Raw genomic sequence first — 26,128 nt, forward strand, 5'->3', positions numbered from 1 at the left:
CTGGGAAAAACAAGTGTCCAAAGAAGGCTGCCAATAAAAGCGCGATACGCTATGAAAGCATGTCATCTGCCTAATTATGTCAGAAACACAGCCTCGTCTGAATAAGAAATGCGGCACGGATGGATTTGTTTTCTCCGAAAGTGATAAATGCTGTTTTCTTCCAGATGTCAGGAACAGTTGATGGAGGGAACAGAGCTGAGCCGCTCTCTCTTACTTTAATTCCTCTAAAAACAAGCAGCGGTGGCTTCATGGAATAAATTTCTTTCTTTAGTTAAATGACAAATGTATTGCTTTTTGATTAGTGGCCATTGGATGTGCATGGAGTCCACAGTGGCTGGTATTTGATATAGGACATCCGTCTACTTCAGGCCTGGTGTGAGTCAGACCGCTGAGAACATTAAATAAGTGGTCACACTGGTCAGATAACTACAGGACATTTACACAGGATGTCTCGACGGTCTATAAATGCCAAGAAATTGCAGAAAAGAGTTATGCATTATAACACAGTCTGAGCTGTTACCACTGACATTCACATTAATGGTCAGAGTAAAAATGTCAAATGGGGGAGAAAAAAAATACATGTCTGGAGGCTGAGGAAAGTTGTATCTCAATTCCATTAAAAAAAGGCGTCTTTAAGAAGTGGTGTATGCAATTTTTATAATGTTTTATACCTGAAGTGTACGTTCCTCAGCCTTCAGGGCTCTGCATGTTTTCTGAATGAACTGTACATCTATACATCAAGCAGCAGACATAATGTGTGACCAGCAATTTAAGCATACTGTCACTAATTGTGCAATCACGGGGGTCGGCAAGCGAAGAGTGACAATATGTTGATTGTAGTCAAAGTCGTCGTTTACTATGCAAACAGTATAACTAAGAGCATCGCTCCATAATGAGCTGTAGGGCTTTTCTCAGGATTGCCTGTTTTCATGACAGGTACGGCACAACATCTGCTTTCTAATTCGTCGCTGTAGAAGAAATAAACGATAGCGTGACCGTTTCACTGCCAAATGATATTCTCTTCAATCAGTAAAAAAAATAAAAAAAGGCAAGTGTGGAAATATGCTTCAGAGGGAACAAGCATTATAAATGTCTATCAGAAGTCTATCGCAGAATCACACAATCCCACATAGACAGAGACTTAGCCCCTCGCTGGAGAGGAAATGAAGGGCTATAGTCACTGTAAAGCGAGGAGATAAGCAAAGGGAAGACAAGTGAGAGAGAAACTGACAGAGAGCGACATAAGCAGAGAGGGGAAGAAAAACTCAGGGGGGATGAGGGGGCTTCGGAGGGCTGAGAGGAGGAGGAGTAGGAGGAGGAGAGGAAAATGACATACTCAGGAGCGCTGAGGCAAAAGTCTCATGTGATTTAGAGTAGATTTAGAAGGGGAAGTGCTGTGGGGGAGATAAGCGGCGCAGAAAAACTGCTCAGACCGCAGGTTTCCAGCGTCGGGCCAGAGAAGTACCCTCAGTGCGAGAGGGGGGATTCACATCGCAGGACCATGTTAGATAGCGGCTTACCCCTCCTCCTCCGCGGCCACACACCCAGGGGGAAATAATTCCCTTCCCAGTGCCCAGTGCTAAAGACTTCACCGAAGGCTTGTGTTCGTGAGTTCCATGTAAAAGAGCCATTCACAGTGGTTTAACAATAAGGATCCAATTCTTTTTCCACCAAAATCTTTCCAAAATGTTATATCTCTTCGTTCATACACATTAACCATAGTTATTTAACATATTTAATATGAAATAAAAAAACATAAGAAAAGTAAATTTACAGAAATGAGTTTTAAGCAGTTCTAAGCAGTATTATTCTGCAGGGCTCTATGATTAATCATATATATTTCACATCTATGCATTTTTATCTATGTATGACTACATTCCTATTGTACTATACAATACATATGAATATCAGACGGATCTGTCTACGGCATAAAATCGCGTGCTCCTTATTTTTCCCTACGTCGCATCAACACGTATGATATCACTTGACGAACAGTGCACGCACAGGAACAGAGGAACGAGAGGGCAAAAACTGAAATCCCATCTTCAGCGTGTGTGGGAGAGACAGATAAATATAAAGATGGAGGAAAAAAAAAAAGAAGAATCCGAGTCAAGAAATCTGACAGTGGTGAAAAACCACATAGGTGCTTTGCAAAAGTTTTGCTATATAGTTGCAGCAGCGTGATGTAGCTATATCAAGATGAAGCCGTGAAAAACAGGAGAAAATCCTTCCTGTGAAGGTATGGACACGAGAGGATTACAGAGTCAATCACTTGTCACCTGGCCAGAGATAAAACTTCAACTTGATCAACAGGGAACAGATCAGAGTTGAGTTGTTGATGCAACTGTGTGGTTACAGGCTGCAGCCCCTCTAGCCCCAACCCTTGTGGCTGAGAGGGGAGAGCGGTCGACGGTTTGATCCCAGTCTTCCCCATCTACATTCCTAAGTGTCCTTGGGCAAGATACTGAACCCTGAATTGCCCCCAATAGAAAAAAGTGCTGCCCATAGATGCACTATATGAATGTGTGTGAATGAGTAAATGGCAATGAACTGTACTGTAAAGCACTTTGAGTGGTAATCAAGACTAGAAAGGCTTTATATGAAATACTGACCATTTAGTTTGTGTTGGATGCGATACTGGATTTCTCTATAAATAGTGGTATACTTAAATACATAATCAAGTCTAAAAATAATGCTACACAACACCTTTGTTGTGTTTCTGTCTAGATACAGACAAAAAAATGAATGTTTCTATTTCAATGTTATTTCTCTCAGAATAGTCAGAATATTGTAACTTTTTACACTGAAGGTGCAGACCTACTGGTGAATACATAATCTTTCACCGAGAGAAATCCCTGACTATATGTCTGGTCTTCAAACTACATTAGATCACGAAAAACACGCGAGAAGACACACGGCGACTGAAGACTGATCCTCCTGCTCTACTGTGTCTTTGGATACTGCATCAAGCTGGAGGAGCGGTGCGACGGTTCAGTGGACACCACTGTTGTAAAGAATAGAGAGCAGCTCGGGCCTCATTGTTCTGCCCTAAACCGCCTGAGAGGAAACTAACCGAGCCCAAACCGAACCTGCCAGACATTGTGTTTTTTTCTGTCTGAACCCAACCTGAGCCCCATACAGTTAATAAAAGCTGCACCGAGTTTGTGTTGCCATGTCCCTCACACGCATGGTTATAGTTTGCTGATTTCCCCGATTACAGACACGTGCAGTGTAAAAAAATCAATGGGCACCTCCCCACTACATGTACCTTCACCCCGTCCTGAACTCTGATTGGCTGGAGTTGTTGCTGGCAAGTTGCAAAAGCCGACTGGTAGAGTGAACTAATTTGTAAATTCAATATTAACCGTTTTTTTTTTGTTCTGCTCTGGCCAACAACCTTATAAGAAAAATATATTTTAGTTTGGCAAATACTTCACCAACTTGGTTGTCTGCAGCTCTGTGTCGTGGGTAGACAGAGGCAGTCAGTCTGAATCATACAGTCTTGTTGTGGTCTCGAACTAAAATGTTTTCACAAATGTTGAGCAAAGTTGACTTTTAATCACCTCTGCCAAGGAGGTTCTGAATTCACCAATGTATTTTGATAAAAGAGCTGAAAAGATTTCCTCCTAACTAGGTGGAGGGGTGTGGGACAGGAAGGACCCCATTGTGGTGCAGGTCTGAATAAAATGAGCAGATTCCTGAATTATTTTTAATCAATTGCAACTGCCAGAGACTGCATTTTGATAATGTGTGGATCTTAATGTAAAGAAAAAACCATCTGTCAAATTCATGTTTTTCAAATATATGAGTTTGTTTGGTGCAGCTCTAGAGAGAGAAAATGTCTGATTTATTCACTCTACTGAATGCCATAGTTTTGTATAGATTCAGCACTTGCTTTGGTAATAGAACAAACAATATTACTCATTGCAGGTTTAAAAGTAATTGAAATCTGAACGGGTCATCACGACAATTGTGAAATAAGTGACTAACCACAGCACTTCCAGAGAGACAACACAAGGTGTTTTGCTCAAACCATGTGAAACCTAAGTGGCAGCATGCTGCTACAGTCGACTACGGCACGAGTCATTTATTTTAGCCAACAATGACTGGGAGCTCCTCATTTCCCTCTGACAGATGGAGGGGACCAACCATAAAGCAGGAGCAGGAATCATTAAGTCAGCCAAAGCCCTGCAGAGTTGTTTTAATTGTGTGAGCTGGAGCTGTCGGCACAGCTCTAACTGCCTACACAGAGACAGACGAGATCTTCTGTGGACGTTTAGAGAATGATTTGTGCTCTGGAGGTTCCTCTGGGAGACGACGATGGGGAGAGATAGAGCGGCGTGCAATGAAGAGAGTTGATCGCAGAGCGAGCAGATTGGACGCTCTCTGCTGGAGAGAGCCTCGTCCAGCTGGAGAGGCTGGAGCACCTGGCTAATGCTTCCATGGCTCATAACTTACAACCAGCCCGCCGCTGTGTATGGTTAGCATTGTCAGTGTGACACTCCACAGAGGCCTGCGCCGATGGTCTCAACCTTCCGTGTGCGCGTCAGACAGAGCACTCATTCAAAGCATTAATCAACAGCCTTTTAACGGTGATGCTGCCGTGCCTGTGTATCTGTCACCGAGTTAAGCTGAGCGATGAGAGAACGTGAACACACACACAAAGCACTGGATTAACAACTGTCAGGAAAGGATGCATACAATGCACACACTCACTTATCCGGATGAGACAATACACATAAAGAAGTTTTCAGTCGCGAAATCCGTAAAACTTTTTCTGCAGTTTGCCTGCAGAAGGAAGGATGTGACGTATAACTTCTGCTGCGGAAATGACGTGATAAGGCCCTCATCGTAAAGAGCTCTGGAACGTCGTTGTCGTTTTCTATCTTTTCCATAATTTGTATTCTTGTAGTTTTTTTTGTCTGTCGTATGTAAGAAACATCATCAACACGCCAGATGTTTCCCTTCTGTATGTTCACAATGTCTGGAGTTCAGTGTACGTCTGAAAGCAGCTGTACAGACTCAACCGAGCAAACGTCCATCGAAGGCTGTGAGATGGGCAGAGAGAGATATCTGTGCACAAAGAAAAAACACCTTCACTCATATGTTGACAGGTTGGGAGGGACCTACATCCCTTGTCTTATCCATAAAGGTACATCACTGAGATAGATTTCCTGCTATGATTGAGTTAATAAAAGGGGTTTAAGCTCTTAAAAACTGGATTGTGCTATAGCCTTAGTTCTTATTATCGTGCCATGTGACACTGACTTTAAAGCTTTGAGAGTCTGGTGAAAAACCCATTAGACAGGTACCGACTGCAGCACAACACAACAAGAGTTTTAATGCTTGTACTCACTAATCATGGAGGATCTTTCAAAGCAGCTTCAGCTGGAGCATAAATAATCCATGTTTACTTTTAATTATAGATGACTTCTTGGCCTCCTCCTGAATCACTGCAACATCAGTGCAGACAAACTCCACCCAGCACTGACCCAGTACAGCCGTATTTCCCATGTGTAGCAGTCAGTCATCTCAGAGCCGTATGGATTATCCTCCCTCATCCTGCATCTCCCTCTCCCTCGCTCCCGGTTTAACAGTCTCAACACTTAATCTAGTCAAAAGAGACTCTTAATAAACTCGGAGGGAAGCCTGGCTTTGCCCTCGGAGAGAAACAACTATGGTTTACAGCAGTGATGATCTGCAACATCTACCCTGAAGCTCTAATACATATTTATACTCAGCACTCATTAATCAGTCATGCACAGAAAAGAGAGCATGACAAAGATGGAGAACCAGAAATGCAACCGGGGCCACTTCACTGTGTGTTGAATGTTATTACCCAAAAATATTAAATTTTTAGAAACAGCCACTTGCAGCAGCTCATGACGGTAATATTAAAGTAAATATAATATTGAAAAAGTTGAAATGAAGATGCAGTCACAGCTTTAAATGGGCGTCAAGGTGTTTTTAAGATACCTTATCGACTTCCTCCAGCCTCTTCCACTGTCTCTGTGTCTGGCACTACAGACTAAATTGCTCTTGGGTGTACAAATTTAAAGGCAGAGGCAGCTACATCCACACGGTGTCAAGGAGACTTACTTGTATTCTTCCTGTGTGAAGATTGGGATGCGAGAAGGCTGGAGGACGGTGATTTCCACCAAAGTGCTGTTAGTCTTCACCGGCTCCCCATCATCGAAGGCTATCACAAACAACTGAGAGGGCGAAACACAACACACATAGATAATATACAAATGAAGCCACTAAACTAGTACATCCCCCCCCCCAATAAAACTTACTACACAAATAATTATTTTTATGAGGTTGCCAGGCATTGTTTTGTAGACATGTTCAGCATCCTAATAAAGACAGCCTGGCAAAATGGGATCTGGCGAGGAGCCCGTGCAGCTCCCAGAGAGCGAGTATGAATGTATTGATTTACATTCACAGACTGTGCAGAACGGGGCCTGCGGGAAACAGGGGGGGGGAGCGAGGTGGCGGAGAGGGAGCGATGGGCAGAAAGAGAATAAACACAGACAAATGTTGAAAGAAACAGAGAGGAAGAGGAGGAGGAGGAATAAAAAGGGGGCTGCAGGTAGACAGACAACATGGGAGCGTTAGTGACAACATCCTCATTAGGACCAAATATCCTGCAGCACCTGCTCCAGCGTTCACAACCACAGATGCGGCTACGCAAGGTCACCTTAAGTTGGTAATGTGACTTCATACGAGCGCCTGGGGAGGGCATTTGTTTAATCTATGATGAAACTCAATAGCACTGGTGGTCTCAGACACAAACGCAGCAATGCCATGATCACTGAGACACTGACACAAGTGAGGAAACACGTTATTATTCAATTTTAGAGTCAATATGTACATATTTCTGACCTGCTGCAACTTATTAAAACAAGAGAGGCAGACATCTACTGAAAGATGTAATATCAATACAGGTGGATGTAGAAATAACATCAGATTTACTATTTAAAATGTATGATAATGATTATCCTCATCATTTGTCATCCTAATATATTTATTATTAGCCACATCAAATCAATGCAGCAGTTTGCCTCTTTGTAAAAATCTAAAGATCCTTGTTTTGACCTGAACGAGTTAAGTTCAGGTCTGAATGCACCCGAATGTCCTGAGATGCGATCACTCAGAGGTCGGAGGTTGTCTGAGAAACATGAGGTCACATTCTTTTCGCTGTGTTAACAAAAAGACGCCTTTACACTCAGTGTCCATACATTGATTTGTATGGGGCTGCCCCCAGAATATCATCACTGACAACCACATGGTGATTGATACTTTTCTTAAGTCAGAAAAATCTTTCTTCACAGCTGCTCCTTTTTTTTTACATTGTTGATTTAACTAAGATACGTTTTAATTTCCATGTAAATGTTCATTGAGGGTCAGGACTGGCTCCTTCTCCACTAACTGTAACTGTCTCCAACAGAACAACCAGGCGGCTGATATCTTGGAAGTGCCACACTGACTCTACAAGCAGCAGCAGCTTGTGAAATCTGCTGTCGCCATGAATCGCTGCCACTCACCTTGAAGGTGACGCTGGGCTCCTCATTGAGGTTGACCTTAGTGATGACTCTCCCAGATACCTCTTCCACATCAAAGATGCTGCCGCTGTACGGCGACCTGTCGAGGTCCACTCTGTAGCGGACAAAGCTCGCCGGTGTACCCTGGAGGAAGGAGAAAAAGAGAACATGAACTACCTCACTGGCACAATAACAATCCACTTTTTCACCCACCCTCACTTTTCAGATGAGGCTGTGAAGATGGAGAGAGGCCTTGTCGCAGTAATTACGTTCTGTAAAATGTATTCAAGCCATAGAGGAATACGAGTCGATTTTGTTCCACGTCATTGTTTGTTAATGTGACAGAGCCGCAGAAAAGGTTGCTCCTCTCTATATAACCTGAAACTCCTCTCCATTTGAAAAACCTGTAGCTTTTCATAGCCCTCATTAGTCTGTCCGTATCTTTACAATATGATATAAACCCACTGTTATTCATTGACTCAGATCTCTTCCCTTTCATTTGGAATAAAAAAAACTTCTCCATTTAACTCAGCCCTCTGGTCTCCAGTGCAACACACTTACATTCATTAGCGGGAGCCTGGGCTTTAATATGACCCTTTGATTAAGATTAATCATGGTTCTTGATTGCTAATCATCTCCATAGCTTATTTTATTCTGGTTTCTTCCCTTTGGACCTAAAATTCAGTCTGATTTTTAATAAGATTTTTTAAGCTCCGCTACCTTGCCTAAACTGATTTGGCTCCCCGGGGACTGAGGTAAAACCTGGGGCTAGAGCAGAGAGGTAAATCCTGTAGTAGCAGCGGCTCCCTCGGGAGGCTTACTCACACAAATGTGTTACAGAGGTTACAAAACTAACTATTAGTGAATTCACTAATCATCTCTAAAAGCTCTTCAAATTGTTTTCAAACATGTAATGGAAGAGATATCTGGACCAGACCACTGATAACAAAACACAGAGAAGAATCTAATGTAGTGGATTAAATAGCAAAACCTCTACAGTGATGAATGAAGAGATGGTTACAAGTGTTTTCCTCATGGCCAAACACACAAGTCAGAGAGGTCGGCCTCTACTTCTTTCTTTCTCCATTTGTGTCAGTAGTTGGCCGATTGAAACCCAATCAAATGGGATCCTGGAATATCAGGACCATACTAAAAGAAAACCAATGAAGAAAATGTTGAGCAGGAAACAACCATTTTAAAGACTAATAATTTACTAATAGTAGTAATACTAATAACCACTAATCACGCAGTGGCTTTCAGAACAATATCAGGCTGGTTGTGGCTCAGGAGATAGAGCAGGTTGTCCGCTCAAGCCTGCTGCACACTAGAGGATTATCGGCCTGACTCCGATTCAGCCCTTCGGACGATCGCGGGGGCCATTGCAGAGTCAAGGCTGTTCTGAAAAAGTTCTCTGGACAAATGATCCTATAATGTGAAGAGTTTCACAGACAAAATCTCACTGCCCTCAACTGAACTTGAGCTTCCTTGATTTCAAGATTTGGGATGCTCGTGGAGTATGAAAGGAACAGCGATTGGGCGAGTGAGCAGAAACCCGCAATATCCAATGAGAGTGAGCTGATCAAGGGCATCACCAACGCTGGCTGCCTACAGCGTAAATACGACAGTAGAGAAGGACAAACTTGTGGAATCGTGGCAACAGGATGAGTCCTTTTTTTTTTTTTTTAGGTGTCCTGTGGTTTGTCCAAAATATTACACAAACAAGCGCAACCAGCTGACGAGGCCGGCAGTCCGCCTCCATGTTGAAAGTCACGTTTGATCGCGCAAAGTTTCTGCAAGTATCCAAGTCGTTGAAATGGCCGCTCAGAAATGGTTTGTTTAAATGCCAGCTGTGTGAGTGTTCTAATGATAATAATAATACTAAGGATGAGATTTCAAAAATCCTCTAGTGTGCAGCAGGCGTAACCAGAAGTATGTACGTCAACGAGTCCTTGGGGAATTGCAGTGTAAAGTGCTTTGAGTGGTCTTTAAGACTAGAACACTTTTATATCAAAGTAGGCCATTTGTATTTTTAATAATAATAGTAATAACAATAATACATTTTATTTATAGGCGCCTTTACTCAAGGTCACCGTACACCGCAGAGATAAAAACACAATAATAAAAAACAACGTATCAAAAAAAAATCTATAAAATAAACAATGAATAAAACATGTAGTTTTGCAAAATGGAGGCAATTGAACTGAATATGCCTTTTTAAAAAGATGAGTTTTTAGATGAGATTTAAAAATGGATTGTCAATTTTTCACATTTTCCTCCCGTTTTCTGATTTTGGTGCAATTTGTGGTTTTGGTACATTGGTACTTTGATTGATTGATTGTTAATTAGTTAATCTTTGAAAAATGTGATCTCACACATTCATTACTTATGTTAAAACATGAGTCAGGTACAGAATGTTCTGTAGCTACAGCCGCATTTTACTTTCTGTCTCTGTCGACTAACATTTTGAGCTGTACAACACCTTTTCTTGTTTGGCATTCCTCGCACACAATTAATGTTTTATGTCCACTGTTGGAGGGAACTCACTGTGTCATTAACATTGCAGATGAGCAACAAAAACAGCATGTTGGCATCAGAATAATTCTCACTAATTGCAACCTAGATGCAGATTTTAAGAAACATAATTTTTAAATGCATTTTGCCCATCGTGGGATGAATAAAAGTTTATCTTATTTTAGAATACAGTTCTCTACAGTATAAAGTAGCCAGCTCATGAATTAAAGAACAAACTCAGACGCATTGTGAAACTCTGACCGATGCTACAGAGACACGGCAGAACAACAAGGCCTGAGCTCAGAGAATAAGACAGAAAAGCAAACACAATAATACAACTGTATTTGGTGATTTTGACAGATTTGATTTCCACGTGAAGATAAGATGAGTGAATATATGGGAATCTAAAGGGGCAAAAGGACAACTCGTCAACTTTACTGGAACATTTGTTTCCATGATCTCATTTCTCCCGACAGATCTGATATTTTTTTAATTAAACCTGGTATTTTAATGTGTCTCCAGTAATCACTTGGGATCAGATCGACCCGAGGGATGTTAATTCCAGGTCTGAACGAAGCCTTAGAATCACGTCTCTACCTCTACCTTTGGATAAAAGCGGCAATGGTCGACAAGGAAGACATATCTGCGACCACCTCCTCCATGTCAGTGGATGGGACATGGACCATAACAAAAAGTCAAAGTACATAATAAATACATTTTCCTCAAAGATGCTTCCTGTCATTTTAGGTCGTTTTTATCACACTGATGTTTCGTCCAATTCTCATTTTTCCTGTAAGTTTAGTTTTGATTACTTATTTGAAGATATAAAAACTAATGGCTACTGTGCAGAGCAGAAGATGGCAACATTCACTTCTGGTTAGTGAGATGAAGTGAAGATCTGTCATCCATCTATATATAAAGTCTATGGTCTACACCATTATAACCTCCAGACACTCCAGCCAGAGTGAGTCTCTCCCTCTGCTTCCTTTGTGTGTGCAGGTTTCTATGAACATGTGTATTAAAGAGAGAGAGAGAGTGTGTGTGTGTGTGTGTGGGTTTAACAACTAAACTCAGTTCCACCAAAGGAACGTTTCTATGACGGACAGCCTGTCAATAAAATGCTTTGAGCTCTCAAATCCCAGTCAATAACAGACTGGGTTAGTGGGCTGCTGTTAGAAAACCTAATCCCTGTGTCCATCAAAGCACTGAGTCACTTCCATGCGTCGCTTGCTGCCACTGGTGACGTAAAGTTGAATTCCTTTCACTTCTGGTAACATAAAGATGAATTCCTTACTATTACTTGTGCTACAACGCTGCTGGATATGTTCCACTTGCTCACTCACACTCCATGAGCTCACCCGGCTCTAATAGAGTCCTAACAGCAGGTGGGTCACTAATAAAATTCATCGAGTCCAGCCATACATGAATTTCCTGAAAAACTTGCTAAGAGCTGGAAGAGTTTATGGCCCTGCAGGAAGGCCACTGGGGTCACTTGTTTTGCAGTAAAATTTGAAAATAACAAAAGAAAAACGGTTAGAAGAGAAAAGGCAGATATGGTGATGTTTCTATAAAAAGGGGAAACAACTGCCAGAACGTGACGTGAGAATAGGACGTGATATGAAAACCGCTGACTCACCAAGTGCAATAAATTGTTAAGGTACGTGGCGCTGCCAATAAAAGAGGTTCAGCTGAGGTGAATGACAGAAGCACCCATTCGCAGGGCTGGTACTTTCTAAATATTAATGGATATAAATAGTAAAATTATTGACAGACTAAAACCAAGAATCTACATCCCCCAGTAAATGTTCATTGCTCCTGTGTTGCCTCCTCGTCGTCACACAATTTCCAGTCTCAACAGGGTGTCACAGCTTCTCCTCTGCATTGTGTAATTTTGTTCCATGGTTCACAGACTCCAAAAGAAAAAAGAGAGGAAAAGATAAAATCTTCATAGCTCCAGTCCCAGGAGGACCTGCTCAGATATTGTGAGGTAAAGGAGTCTGAGGAAACATGACGCTGTCTGAGGCAACTGGTAGATGACTCATACAAGTGTCGATGCTAAACAAGACTCCGTCACAATTAGAGCTACTGGTGCAGAATGGAAATATACACGGCACCGGAGCTCTAATGAGAGCAGCCACGTCTTGGAAACATCTTTAAAATGCATCGTGTGAAAACGCTGCAGCTAAATTGGCTGATGTTCTGCGAGAAAAACACGGAGTGAGAAGGTGGAAAAAAAAAAAAGAATCACTCAGTGCTTCCTTTATTAATGACACAGATGGAATCAACACGCTTCATGTGTTAACCACAGATGTTTCATACCTCGCATGTCACGTGTGTGCTTTTCATTATACTCACAGGGGGGTCTTGGTCCTCAGCTAAAACAGTTGTGATGACTGTTCCTTTCTCTGCGTTGGGGGCCACCAAACCCTTATACAGGTCTTGAACAAAGATGGGGGAGAAGTCGTTCATATCCTAAAAACAGAAGAAAAAAAAAAATGCAATAAATGTAAGTTTACAGGTCTGTGGCTGGATTTCACCTACACTTTGCAGCCATGTAAAACATTACAGTGTCATATGCTCAGTTGCTCCTGTAACGGGTAATAAAGAAATGGTGACAATTACAATGCGTCATTGAAAGGCTCGTATTAATTTATGAGTGTTACTGTAATTTCGCTGACGCTGTCTGCATGCTCAAACAGTGAGACCGCGGCAGTGGAGATTTTGCAGCTGCAGCTTTGTTTGATTTCTGTTAACACTTCCACCAAGTTATTGTGGATTCAGACAAATTTTTCCCTCTGCGATAAATCACCACGCTGCCAGCTTTGTCCTTTCTTCAAGAGCCGTGCATCTGAGCCAATGTGACCACATATCAACATATACACGTTCTGTATTCACACCATTACAGCTCAAACAAACTATGGGGTTTCATCTAACTAAATTAGTCAGTAAAAATGTGAACATGGCAAGTAACTGATTGTTTCAATGTGTATATAATGTTGTTTTTTTATTCTATGCCTTGAGTAAATTGATCACATTCATATTCTACGTGCGTGTTGGTCAGTTGGAGACTCTAAATTGCCCGTGGATGTGAATGTGAGTGTCTCTGTATATCTGTTATTGAGATTTTGCATCTATGCGCGTGTCCAGTTTCAGAACCTTTTCCTTGATCTCCCAAGTAATACGGTCACAATCTGTTGAAGGTGTTCACCCTGCCTCTTGCCTTCGGGCAGCTGTGATTTGCTCCAGCCCCCCCTACAACCCTCAAAAGATAAGTGGTATAAATAAGGGATGGATGGATGGATATTAGATTTTTCTATGCTGAGTTCATTGTTAGTGATGAGCTTGTACATTCCTGACTACACCTGACGAAGAGAGGTAGTTACCGTGGATGAAGAAATGATGGATGATAGTTTAATTCAAATTATCAAATTAGTTTAACCTCACAAATACAAAAAAACACTTAAGTTAAACTCAAGAGGGGATGAGAGGGCTGACACGGTAACATAAACATCTGAGCTATATGAAAAATAACTTATCTCACTACCACAAAAGACTGAAGAAACATTGCTTTCTTATTTCTTCTCATCTTTCTGCCCCCCCCCCCCCAGGGATGAAATAGTTTTTCGGGGATTCAGAGATTTACATCTCCCCTGAACACATGCGAGAACTTCACATCACCACTGCTTTTAATCACCTTCTCCCCCCGCAGTCGCTAATGCACAGCAGAGATCTGCCATATGGTGGGCATGCAAAAAAAAAAAACTATGTGATCTTGTGAGCTGTGCAACTTTTGCTTTAATGTGCGAGGATGAAAAGTCAGTAAGTCATCCACACACCTCGGGGGAGTAGCTTAGCTCTATAAGGAAAACTGCAGCAGCCCGATCTCCCCTTCTCTTGACTTTTCTCTCTTTTGACTGAGCCACAGGCAACAACAGTATGGGTCCTATAAACACAGAGGTGGTGGGCAGCTTCCATTTGATCAGTACGCAGGTGAAATGTTTCCCGGCAGAAAATCTATGATGCGCCTCTCGCTATGATCAACGAAGCCGAATCCTTGTTCTTCACGCTTGAAACTTACGTGCTACGTTTGTTTACGCATATATTTCTGTATCTCGGTGTGTTCCACTTCTGAGGGAAAAGTTTGGGAGACTCAGGACACTCAATCCATCACTGCGAGGCATCCGATGAAAGAGACAACAACAACACAGTGCGAGGGGAAATCAAACACAAGCTGCTTCAAATAGCCCTCTGGACGTGTTAAGTGAGACAGGAAGTGGAATCAGGGAAATCAGCTCCATCCCTTGTCCCTGATAAGCTTGTGTGAATCCATTAGGCTCATTCTAATTCATGTCTGCCGATTCAAACAGCACACACTGGTTTGATATCAGCGGTTGAGCGATGCCGTGTCCTATCAAACGCTGTTTCTGAGTGACACCGGGAACACTGCAACAAAGCTCGTCCTTATCAGCGGACAAACTCACACAACAAGTTGGCAGAACATGTGGTGAGCCTGCTTGGATAAGCCTCCTCCCATTCAGCCTGACACAAAGAGCTTGGCTCTGCAGAATTTGAGACGATCGCTAGGGATGGACTGGATTCATGCACAGAGATGCTCACGCACACATTCTCGAGCACAGAATTACTCGCATGCACCCACCAACACTCATGCACGAACAGTATCACAACACAAGGCATTTAATCCTTTTGTTGGCATCCAGCTGTTAATCTCTCGAAAGGTTGGAAAGGGAGCACAAGCTCCTGAAAACGCTGACATAATTGCTTTCACAAAGCTAATGAGTCATTCAGATCTGTAATAGCACTGTGTGCAAGGCAACAACACCTATCCATCAGTGCTCTTTGTCCCGGTGATGCTGTGAGGACAAACAGGTTGGGAGGCCGCAACATGTTTCACAAAGGGAAATTCATTGGGATTTTGCACTGAATGGCATAACAACTGGATTTCATATCACAATAGCAGCGCAGGTACTCTACTTTACAATAATCCCCCTTTTGGACTGAGGCTTAGGCGAGCTATTACTACTGTAAAACTCTGCTAATGACTCATCACATATTCACCGCCAGTGCCGCAGATCCTGAGGGACAATGAGGATAGATGGGAAGAGGGGAGACGACTGAGAGGCTGCGGCGGACTGACTGTCTACAGGCTCTTACCGTGATGCGGACCGTGACGGTGGCCTGCCCTGGAGGCATGACCCCTCCTTGGTCGACAGCCTCCACCTGAAAAGTGTAAGAAGCCCCCATGCCCATAGCTGCCAGGTTCTCAAAATCCAGGGTCTGCAGCACAGCTAGCTCCCCTGTGATAGGGTTCAGAGAGAACAGCTGCCGGGCCGATTCAGTCTTGATCCGATACGTGACATTGGAGATTAGGTCTGAGTCCACTGCCTGTGAGGAAGAGGAAGAGGAAGAGGAGAGGCATGAGCAGGGAAAATAATTAGATAATATTAAAGGCAAAAAACACAGAATGATGGAAGAAATGAGAGGAAGCAGCACATATATTTTCAAAATTGGTACATTATACATAGACATATAGGACGGAGGGTAAAGGCTATGGATGAACTTGAAATGAATATTAATGTTTCTATTAAAACTTTGCATTTTAATGCTGCAAGGATTACTTGCATCAATCATTTATAGATTCTGATTAAATTAAACCACTACGGGGAACTTGAGTTTGGTCTTATTACAGAAAATCACAACTCTCAAAGTGGATGGAATTTGCAAAGGCTTCTGAAATAGGAGATTATCAGATGTGGTAGTAAGATGCAAGAATACATACACACACAGACACACAAACACACACAGCATTACTCATTGATAAGCAAAACAGGACTACAGCCATAGTGGTTCTGTGAGGCTGTACTTTAACACAGCTATGCTCTGAACTAAGTGCTCACATCAGTGTACTAACAGGCCTCATGTTTACTATGGAAGTAGAGCTGAGGCTGATGGGAATGCCATTCATTTTTCTGGCATATGGGCAAAAACCAGAAAGGTTCACCCGAGGATGGCCCAGCATGAAACTTTCTTCTTTTCAACGTTCAGTAAAAGAAAAATGTCAACCTCATGGTGCTCGAGGAAAAAGTCACTTAAGGTAGTAGAATAAAACGTCTGTGAACCATGAATGTCTTCACAGAATCTGGTGGAGCACACATTAAGGTTGTCTGAAGTGAAAATTCTGACCTGCTGGTGGTGCTAAAGGAAAAGTCAGAAGATCACAGGGAGTCAAAGCAGCACCCTGAGGAATTTGAAAGTGTGTCGAGAATTGCACGGCAATCCGTCAGATATAGTTTTCAAGATGTTTCACTCAGAAAGTCAAAAAGTTGAGGGAATTTAGAGGGTCATCAAAAGCAGTAGGTTTCATCCTCTGGAGAGCAATGACCGAGGAAGTGGAGCCACCGGGCGAGCGAATACACTCCGGCACATTCAGTTTCCACCCGTCTCAACCTCCACCTTTTCTCTGTGTCTCACTAGCTCACTTTTTGCTGCCTCAGATGTCTTGAAAGCCACCCACATCCGTTTAGAGTTGAGGTGTCGTTGTCTCGGATATTAATGGTGTCACAGTGCCACTGTCACTCACACCCCTCACCCTCAGCCCTGCCTCCCTCTGTCTCCCTTCCTATTTTATCCCTCAGTGAGAAATGTCACTCACAATACGCCAGCAATTACTCGCCCCTCTGCTCTGTGTCTTCTCTTCATGAAGCGGGTTCCCTTATACTTTTCCTCAGTGCAAACACGTGCACTGACATTTGACGAATCCACCTAAAGATTCCACGAAACTGACGTTTTCCAACACTTGTGTGTAATATTCATGTTTGTCAGAGGATATGGAAATGATCTGACTATAGACTGGTTATGACTTCAGAAATCCAGCTTTAAGCCTTGTTCTGCCGGAGTCTAAAAATGCCCCGAGAGCTGTCATGACAGGAGAGAAAATGTTTAAGGTTGTGTATGTTTTTCTCTGTGCAAATGTTTCCATTTGGAAGCAGCTGACACTTCAAACACAAAATTTCATGCACTTGAAGTTAAAAATAGCTTAAAGCCTTTTGATATAACAGTTGTTTCAGGCACCTCTGGTACATAATATACAGGGCAGAGGCGGATGTAGGATCTTTCTAAATCAGGGCCCATTAAGGGGGCACGATTTACAGCGAGGGGGCAATAACATGTACGACATTCATGCACAATTCCTGATTTAGTAAAGTGCACATTTAAGTAATTCCTTGTTTACAGTGAGCTCAATAGCTTTGACCAAAGCCACAAATCAATCAATATGAATTAAATTGGATCCACCCCTGATACATGGAGACATGAGACATGCAGGAGTGTAGGGAAAGAGACAAAAACACATGCAGGTGAATACTCACGCTCAGCTTCAGAACTACAGTTCCCACCGGGCTGTTTTCAGGGACGTTCACCACATACGTTTGCTGGGAAAACATAGGGCTGTTGTCATCGATATCTGTGACCTGGATTGAGAGCGTCAAGGAGGTGCGACGTGGATCCACCGCCCCGTCCGACGCCTCCACCACCAGGCTGTACTGGCTCCTGAGCTCCCGATCCAGAGGCACTCGTGTGTAGATGCTGCCATTTTCACTGATTGTGAACAAGTCGGGATGATTTACAATCCGGTAGCGCACCTGGCCATTAGGCCCCGCATCTGGATCTGTGGCCTGCGGAGATGGAACATGATCAGAGGGCTCCGTTATGAGACGGTACAGCAAATGATTATCGCTGTGTAGCTGGTGAGGAAATACAAGAAAACATATTTTCCCGCTGCAAAGTTAATGCGTGCACAGCTTGACCATGTAAATCAACCCCCCCTTGACTTCTGACTTCAGCTGAGGTGATGTGATGTTCGATAGCTGCGGCAGTAATTTCCCCCAAAAATCCCCATTTATTCCTCCCCAAGCAAGTTAGAGAACTACAGACGATAATTCAATGCAGCAGCATATTTGTTGTTTCAATAGAGGTCTGTGCCAACACAAACTACACAGGGGGACAAGGTGAAATATAGCCTGAATAATCAGATGGAAGCCTAATAGCCTGCTAATGTTGCAGAGGCCATTATCTTGCAGTGGACTGAGAGACTGTGTGTGCTGAAAACAAATGCGAGCGTGTTAGTGGAATTGCAAATTTAAACATTAAATACAAATTCATCAATAAAGCCCATTTCTCTCCTGACCCTGTTGAGGTAAAGTGACAACCTGTGGGAAAAATCCATTCACATGCATTAATAGTAGAAGAGAGAGATAAATATTCACCGATACATTGCATGTGAATAAAAACAAGGGGATTTCGCTTTAGGCAAACAGCAGATGTTGTGTGTTTGATGTGATCCATTACATGATCCATTAGAGCGTGGCTTTATCTTAGTGCCTTACATATTTACAGAAGATTCAAGTACAAAGCCATGTAAATTACAGTGCTGCAACCGCGCCGACACAACCTTCACACATTTCTCTTCGGAGTCTCATTTTCCTCTCCTTCATACTGACATGAGAGTCTTTGTCTCAGACTGATGAGTAATCATTCTCAGGTTGAAAAGGCCAGCACCCTTTTTTTTAGTCATGCAAACTCCGCGTTTCATCCAGAGGAAATCTTTTAAAAGCTCAATCACAATTTAAATCGTATGCAAGACATTCACGATCAAATAAAAAAAGAATAAAAGAAAAAGAAATGAAGAGCTTAAAGGGATCTTATATGCTCATTTCACTATATTTCTCTAAGCCTTTGTCTCACAGGGATTCCTTTTACATATGTTTATCTCATATTTTGAAATGTTTACCTTGTTTATCATGAAAATCCAATATCATGGCATAATATATATGACAGATAATGAGGAAAGGCTAAATCGGCCGCTTCAAAGAGATTCACTGGGTGCTACTGTGCAATACTGCGAGGAGGAGAAAATACAGATTTTAATTCCTGTGTGGAGATGACCGGTCATTATTATGCCTGTGTGTGTATTCATACCCAGCTGTTAACAGTGTGGTGGTGGTAATTCTTGTAACTGAGAGAGAGAGGAAGGAGAAAAGGATACAAAGAAACATCAAGTCCAATTTGATCTGTTGGGGAATAAGTGCACTTAAGGACACAGCAGCACAAAGTCTGAAAACAAGTGTCATACAGTTGGAGTGAGGAGGATGCACATACACACATGGCTGTTAGAAGCTGCCCAAAGTTTGCTGTGAGTCCCTGACAAAGCCTACGCTAAAAGTTGGAACTCGGCAGTTTAAGCTTTTGCAAAAAGCACATCATGTCAATATGTGCATATGGATCATTACTTCCCTGCAGTGGTTATATAACTAAAATCCTCACTCTCGCTTCTCGCCTTGTAAGAGGTTTAAAGCAATTAATTCACAGCCAATAAAATCAAATAGCACATTTGCATTTTTCTATAGTGGCCAATGGACAAAGTAGTGTATGTATTATGGAGGTCTGCACAGGGCAGATCACAGACCTGTTAGAGATGTTGGTACACAGGACATCAATAGGTGGGCGCGTTGTAAAGCCTGGTCTTAGTGCTGATTATTTAACCTTTGGGTCCTGGGACAAAGGTCATCTTAATTATTAGCAGTACATGCTGTGGCTCATTCTTCGTAGTTATGGGAATGTTTGACACATTTCTTTCAGTCTGGACCCAGACATATGGTTATGTGATGCTGTGAGATGGTGGGCAGGATCAGTACATCGGTTGTGGGAGCAGCTGAACATCCTGTGGGAGCTGCAGCACAAAAAGCAGCTTGAGCAGGTAGGTGCACTCTTAAGAAACAGGCCCACACAGTTTCCTAATATACAGAAACACATATTATCTAATATAGACCTTATATAAATCTGTCGCCTCTGCTGCTGGCCTGGATCCAGTGGTCTTTTTTGCTTTTTAGCATTTAGAAAAATAACATACTCATGCTGCTTTTTTTAGTAAATGCTGAAAACTAAACTTTTGTCTGAATTGCCCACTTATACTTCAGGATGTGTCCTTACAACCAGAGCACATTATTTTCAAACATAAAATTAAAACACTAACGTGTTCCTCTCAGAGCTAAACACCAGTGGTGATAACTGTGTTTACAAATGTCACAGGACAAGACCATCAAACTCACTTTTCAAGGAGCTTGGCAAGAAAACAAAACTTAAATTCAACAGCCTCTCGAAATAGCACAGAGGATGGACACTTTTCTTTCTTTCAAAAAATGTGTTAAAAAATGTTGAAGCAAATAAAGAGCTTAGAAGTCACAATGTAACTTTTATGTGTTTCTTTCTAAATACAAACAGACATTAAGGGGCATAATAAAATTATCTGAATACAGGAAGAACAACAGGTTTTGATTATTTGTCTTTCAAACTGTATTTATTAAATAATATGTGCATGCAGAGACTTATGTGAGAACGCCCTTTAAAATGATGCGCTTTATTTTTATGGCCAATTTAAATTCTGTCTGTGTTTCTATTATTCTCTCTGTACAGCACCTTGGATCTACCTTTGTTTATGAAAGGTACTTTAAAAAGAACATTTCCTTTAGAGCAATGAATGCATCATGTTCAGTAATGATGCGTTGTCAACATCTATGTGGAAATAAAGAAAATGGAGAACTGTCTTGGCTAAATTTTTTTCATATGCTTACAAATTCCTAAAGACATTGTGCAGAGCCTTGTAGCAGCAATTCTACATGACGCTGCCATTAGGTGTCTGACGTGAATGCTGATCCATTTGTCCTCCGGTCATCTGCATGTTCAGATTATTTCCAAACAGAATGTGCAGGATAGTGCGGGATTTGTCAGTCGCTGAACAAGTGACTGTGTTTGCACAACCAGCACTGCTGTCAATTCAGATAACCTGGCAAACCGTCTCCAGTGTATGCGAGTGTGTGTAAAATAAGAACAGGTGGGAACCAGTTCCAGTTGTGATAATCCAACATGCTTCAGGGTGAGCATTAATCTACTTAATGGCATAATGCATTTGCACTGTAGCCATCTTCTTCTTCTTTGGCAGTTGCCTGCAGCTTTGTGCTTGGCTGCATTATTTTCCCACTTCAGGTAAATTCAAGATACAGCTACAGAAAAAAAAAAGAAGATTTTACAGCAACACATCACGTTTCAATGTGGAATTATTGAGTAGATACAATTCAAACAATTATCAAATTCCTTCCTTTATCTGTCATTTGACTTTTACTTAGTGTGTCATGTGACTACTGTTTAGACAGGGACAATAGTTGCTCAATAAAAACAACTTGCAGCAGAGTCGCGACTTGTACACAAAGCTACTGGAAAGTCTCCAGCTTGCAGTGTGAAAGCATTTGTCAGTGTGACAGAACTGAAACACAGAGAGATGCATTGGTTGTGAATGTTAACTGATGATCTGGCTCCACAACTTTTTCTCTCTCTTTCATTTTTCACATTTTCTCTCTGGTAAATGAGCAGAGGGAACCTCTTAATCATGTTATACTGTATATTTTAGATGATAAAAATACTTTTTGGGTGATATGCTCATGAAAGACTTTCCACTCAGTGTTTAGTCTTTATCACCCAAAGAATCAAAGCACATTCCTTCTTTGTTTTTATGGAGCTAAACTTCTTCATTTGCACAAAGCATTGACAAAGTAGGTCTATAAGAGCTTGTTCATTTGGTGGGAGAGCAAAGACAATCTGGGTTTTCGTCTGTACAGATACAATTAAAATGGTACTGATCTTCAGAATTTGGTTAAAGGACACAAAACAAGTCTGACAATGGAAGGGAGTCAATAGTCAAATTTCCTGACGTGACAAAAACATGAAAATTACATGTCCACTTAATGCTCTTGCTCTTTGATCTAATCCCCCATTATTTTCAAAAATGTTGGTCTAAAATACACCAAGAGATTTTATGTAACAGTGCTGCCGTTGAAAAAAAAAAAAAAAAAGCCTGCATCCCTCTTTGATCAGCTACTACGAGCTAAGCTGTAGCCTCTCGTTGTGCATGTGCATGGAGAGCAGGATTGTGTTGAGCTAAGTACTTTAATGTACTTTTCTTTCGAGTCAGAAAGGCACAGCCTCAGCTCGAAGTTGGTGAGGCGCCAGCTGAGAAAAAACTTCCAAGGTAGGACAGAGCGGCAGAGAGACGGCGGTGTGGGCTAAGCCCCAATCGAGCCACTGGCTGCATTTCTGAGGACACACACGTGGGAGTGAGACCGGAGGTAGCTTTACCTCATGCAAACACCAGGTTTCCTTCATACGTCCACTTTGTCTGATTTCACACTTCATAAACTTGCAACGTTGACTGGTAATCCATTTTACTACCCACTGAAAGATGTCTGATGTTGAAAGTATCTGTCCTGAAAGCTTTATAAAGCTTGAAAGAACAAATGTGACTGATATCAAAGTGCCTGTTTACCCTTGGCATTTTCTGTTCGCATAAGCAATCACGATGACCTGACAAAGTAGAACTTGAAATGGCACTGAAATAAATTCAAAAGAATGTACTTTCTGAAGTCATCACAAAAGGCAACAGAACATCGTGATCCATCACAAGTGAACGACACGAACAATGGAAGGAAAAAACATTGTACTGGCAAACAGTGTGTTTTTTTTAGTTTAGAGCAGAAACGGGCAACAACAAGCAACTATGCCATTAAAAAGCTTTCAAAGTGAAACATCCTGTTACCTTTCATAAAATTGGGGATTTTTCTGGTTTTGAAAATTGTTGGAAGTTTGGATAATGTAAGTACACATGTCAACAAAATATATTAAATATGTTCAGTTTTTTGTTGTTGACATTTTAATGAATAATTGTTAATTATATTTTTAACTCAATAACTATGTAATATACTGCACATGTTTGTTAGAGGACGTCATTGTTAAATTAATGACATTCCTTTGTTATCAATATAACATATATAATATATATAACATAATTATCTCACCCCCGAAAATTCTGCCGATCAATATCTGCAGATATTGTGAACTTGCATTAAAGTGCAGTAGCTGCGAATATTTCCAAACTCAGACAGAATTCTTTCCATTATTTGAAGATAAATTTTGTAACAGTGCCCCAGACCTGCTGCAAATCCCACCAAATGTCTCCTAGTTCGCTGCTTTGAAACTCAACTCTGAACTGTATTGAGTTTCAAAAATCTTTTAAAACAGTGAAGGGGAAGAAAATGTGGGGATTTAAAATCAGGGAGTGGAACTGCAGGAGAAATGGAGGCAATAAAAAAGTGAAATCTCTGCCTCATCTGACACTTTGTAAGTATTTACTAAACTTTATGTGCAAACCGTCCATGTGGCTTGGCAGCTCATTGGAGCTAAACCAAGCCAGTCAACAGCTTTGGTTTACAAATGTATCTGACATGATTGACCATGTTGGAAACTATGAGCTAAAGTCATGGGCAACAGCAATGAAAACAAATAGACCGTCGTAGCTCTGTAAAAAACATCTGTCAAATTAGTTTTGACACATGATGCCTTAAAAGCAGTTTATTTCAGAAGAACAATAAGATCAGAAAGAAAAAGACATTACTCTTACCGTGACTTCTCCTATGAACAAGTCGGCCTGTTCTTCTTGCACAGTGAAGTTAGTGGGGGTGGTGATGTTAAACTTGGGGTCATTATCGTTGACGTCAGTGACGACTATGTTCACAGTCGTAGTGGATGTCTAAAGGAAAGAAAGAACACAACAAAGACAAGTCTTTACACAAAGTATTCAAATGCAGAGTTTATAAACACGGCACAAACGATAATAAATATGGATAATATAATTTTACTTTAATGTGGAAAATGTTTCTCTCTCATGCTCAATTAATAATTTTGAAAGCATAAAGATACAAAAAATGTCAACTGTTAAAAACTCACTAATAAAGAATGAATTTAAGAAGTACTTTTGTCCCCTTCTGAGCTTAGACACCTAGATTTACTGCCTCGTGGTTGTTTGCTTCCACGAACCAGTCAAATTGCAGTTCATATTCAAGTCTGTCCAGACGCATATAAAATACGTAGTGAAGACTATTTCACATGAGGCGGCCCACTTCTGCTACAATACGCTGCAGCAAAGCCTGGAAGGTCACCTGTTAAACTTATAAATATTACATTACACTACATTTATTCATTTGGCTGATGGTTCTATCCAAAGCAACTCATAACTGAGGAACAACACTAAAGCTTCAGGACAATAGGAAACCTTGAAGTAAATCTATTCAACAAAATAAACAAAAGTTAGTCAGAAATGTTGAGTCTTCTTGAAGTGAGACAGGGAATCCACTGCTCTTATAGCATTTGCTTGCCCCACAATCGGGGAACCACAAAAGAAAACATTAGGACTGTGATTGCCTTGTGTGCATGGATGGCAACGCCAGACGATGCTCCATGGAGGAATGCCACGGTCAAGAAGGAGCATGAGCCCGTATGATTGAGTTCCAGGAGATGGGCGCAGACCTAGAAGTCGCTCTGTAGGCGAACATTAGTGACTTGAATTTGATTTGGGCAGCCATGGAGAGCAGGGGGAGGTCAATGAGCAGCAGAGTGATGTGGCCTTTTAGACTGATCCAACTGTACAGAAGGGAGGCCGCCCTGAAGGCCACTGCAGGATATGGCCAATAATTCTTAGTTTAGGGAAAATGTGAAACAACTTAAATCAATTGTTTAATCTATACTTGATTGAATTAAGGATGAAGGATAAGCTAAAAACCTTTGAATCAAATTTATAAACATCCAAAACCTCTTTTATTGCATGTGTTTACACTGCTGGTCGATTTCTCACTAAAATGTTATACTGGCTTATAAATAAAATGTAATGAACATGCTGTCCTTTAGAACACTGCAAACTGTGGGTAAGACATATGACAGGATAACAGGATAAGGTTGATGTTGCTGTTGTCTGGCTGCCTATGTTTGTGTCGGCCAACGTGTCTGTTGACGTTATAACAGCACCGATTATGTCCACAGATCCCAAAACGATGAATCCTGCAGACTTCTGAAAATCCTCTGACTTCTTCTCCAGCACCAATTTGAAGTTGACATTTTGTAAGTAAAGTGTTCGGGTGGATTCCCATGAACAATTCTGAAGCAGATAATCCAAGGTGCTCTGACAGTGACCCCTGAGACTTCCCCTCTGGTGCCATCATGAGGTGGAAGGTGTTGCCAGAAAAACTTAGGGTTCAGTGTCTGGTCAAAGGACAGTTGTGAAAGCCACGGGATTTGTGGATTGACCTGCTCTTCTTCCTGAGCCACATAGTTTTGTTAAGATTTTTTACAACTGCCTCAGTATAAATTGTAAAAATTCTGGTGATCTCCTGACTTTTCAACCAACTTTTGATTTGTCCAAATGCCTGTTGGTCCCACAGAGTCACTAGATAAACTCTTGGACTTGTTACTGACATCACCGTGGTGCCCCAGGCCCTGCAGAAGTGAAAGTTAAACTAGCAAAAGTGTGGAGGTAAACACCTACAAGCACTTATACACTACACACTGCTGCTTTGTTTGCAAAGGCCAAACAACTCCACTTCTAAAGAGAAACTTCTAAGAGCCTCCAACTTTGACAGAAATACATAGTGTATGTGCATGTAGTATCTATTAAGAATTCAGAGGGTATTGAGCTGTTTTCTTGCTGGGGCAAATTCAATGAAGTTTGTTATTAACAGCAAACTGCACAAGATTGGGGGGCCCAGTATCTGGGGCATGAAAGCATGAAATCAGATCGATCACAGCTTACTTCCTCTGATTTCACACTTTTACTCTTAGAGCAAAAGTTCAAGACGCCAATAATTTCAAATGTCGTTACTTACATCACCTGCATTAATTTCCATGGTGTCGAAAATGTCGTAGCCGCAGAATACATTTTCTCCATTTTCACGGCCAATTGAATCAGGTCTGTGTTTTGTTTAATGTCCGGTGTTTTCTGCGGGTCTCGTTTTATCTCACTGGATAAAAGCAAATCTCCAGTGTCACCTGAGGTGTCCATTCATTTGCATGGCCACTGTTGCTAACCTTCAAACAATGACACAGTACAACACGGCCACAGCCACCACTATAAATCAACATTAAAAAAATGGCTGCATATGCACAATCTATAATCTCTCAAG

The 26,128-nt window shown here is 41.6% G+C and overlaps 1 protein-coding gene across 6 annotated transcripts in view; it reads right to left on the bottom strand.

Moving 5' to 3' along the window:
* pcdh15a (protocadherin-related 15a) overlaps positions 1 to 26,128 on the bottom strand; it is a 196,498-nt gene that overhangs the window by 47,356 nt on the left and 123,014 nt on the right. For all 6 annotated transcript variants that reach the window (XM_034608853.1, XM_034608851.1, XM_034608852.1 and 3 more), the window contains 6 exons: positions 23,578 to 23,706; positions 17,441 to 17,746; positions 15,228 to 15,458; positions 12,411 to 12,527; positions 7,548 to 7,688; positions 6,100 to 6,212 (listed from right to left, as the gene is read on the bottom strand). In XM_034608853.1, the coding sequence (XP_034464744.1) occupies positions 6,100 to 6,212; positions 7,548 to 7,688; positions 12,411 to 12,527; positions 15,228 to 15,458; positions 17,441 to 17,746; positions 23,578 to 23,706 (1,037 nt within the window). The remainder of the gene's footprint in view (positions 1 to 6,099; positions 6,213 to 7,547; positions 7,689 to 12,410; positions 12,528 to 15,227; positions 15,459 to 17,440; positions 17,747 to 23,577; positions 23,707 to 26,128) is intronic.

Source organism: Hippoglossus hippoglossus, chromosome 15 (assembly GCF_009819705.1).
Source record: "Hippoglossus hippoglossus isolate fHipHip1 chromosome 15, fHipHip1.pri, whole genome shotgun sequence".
In the NCBI taxonomy this organism is placed as follows: domain Eukaryota; kingdom Metazoa; phylum Chordata; class Actinopteri; order Pleuronectiformes; family Pleuronectidae; genus Hippoglossus; species Hippoglossus hippoglossus.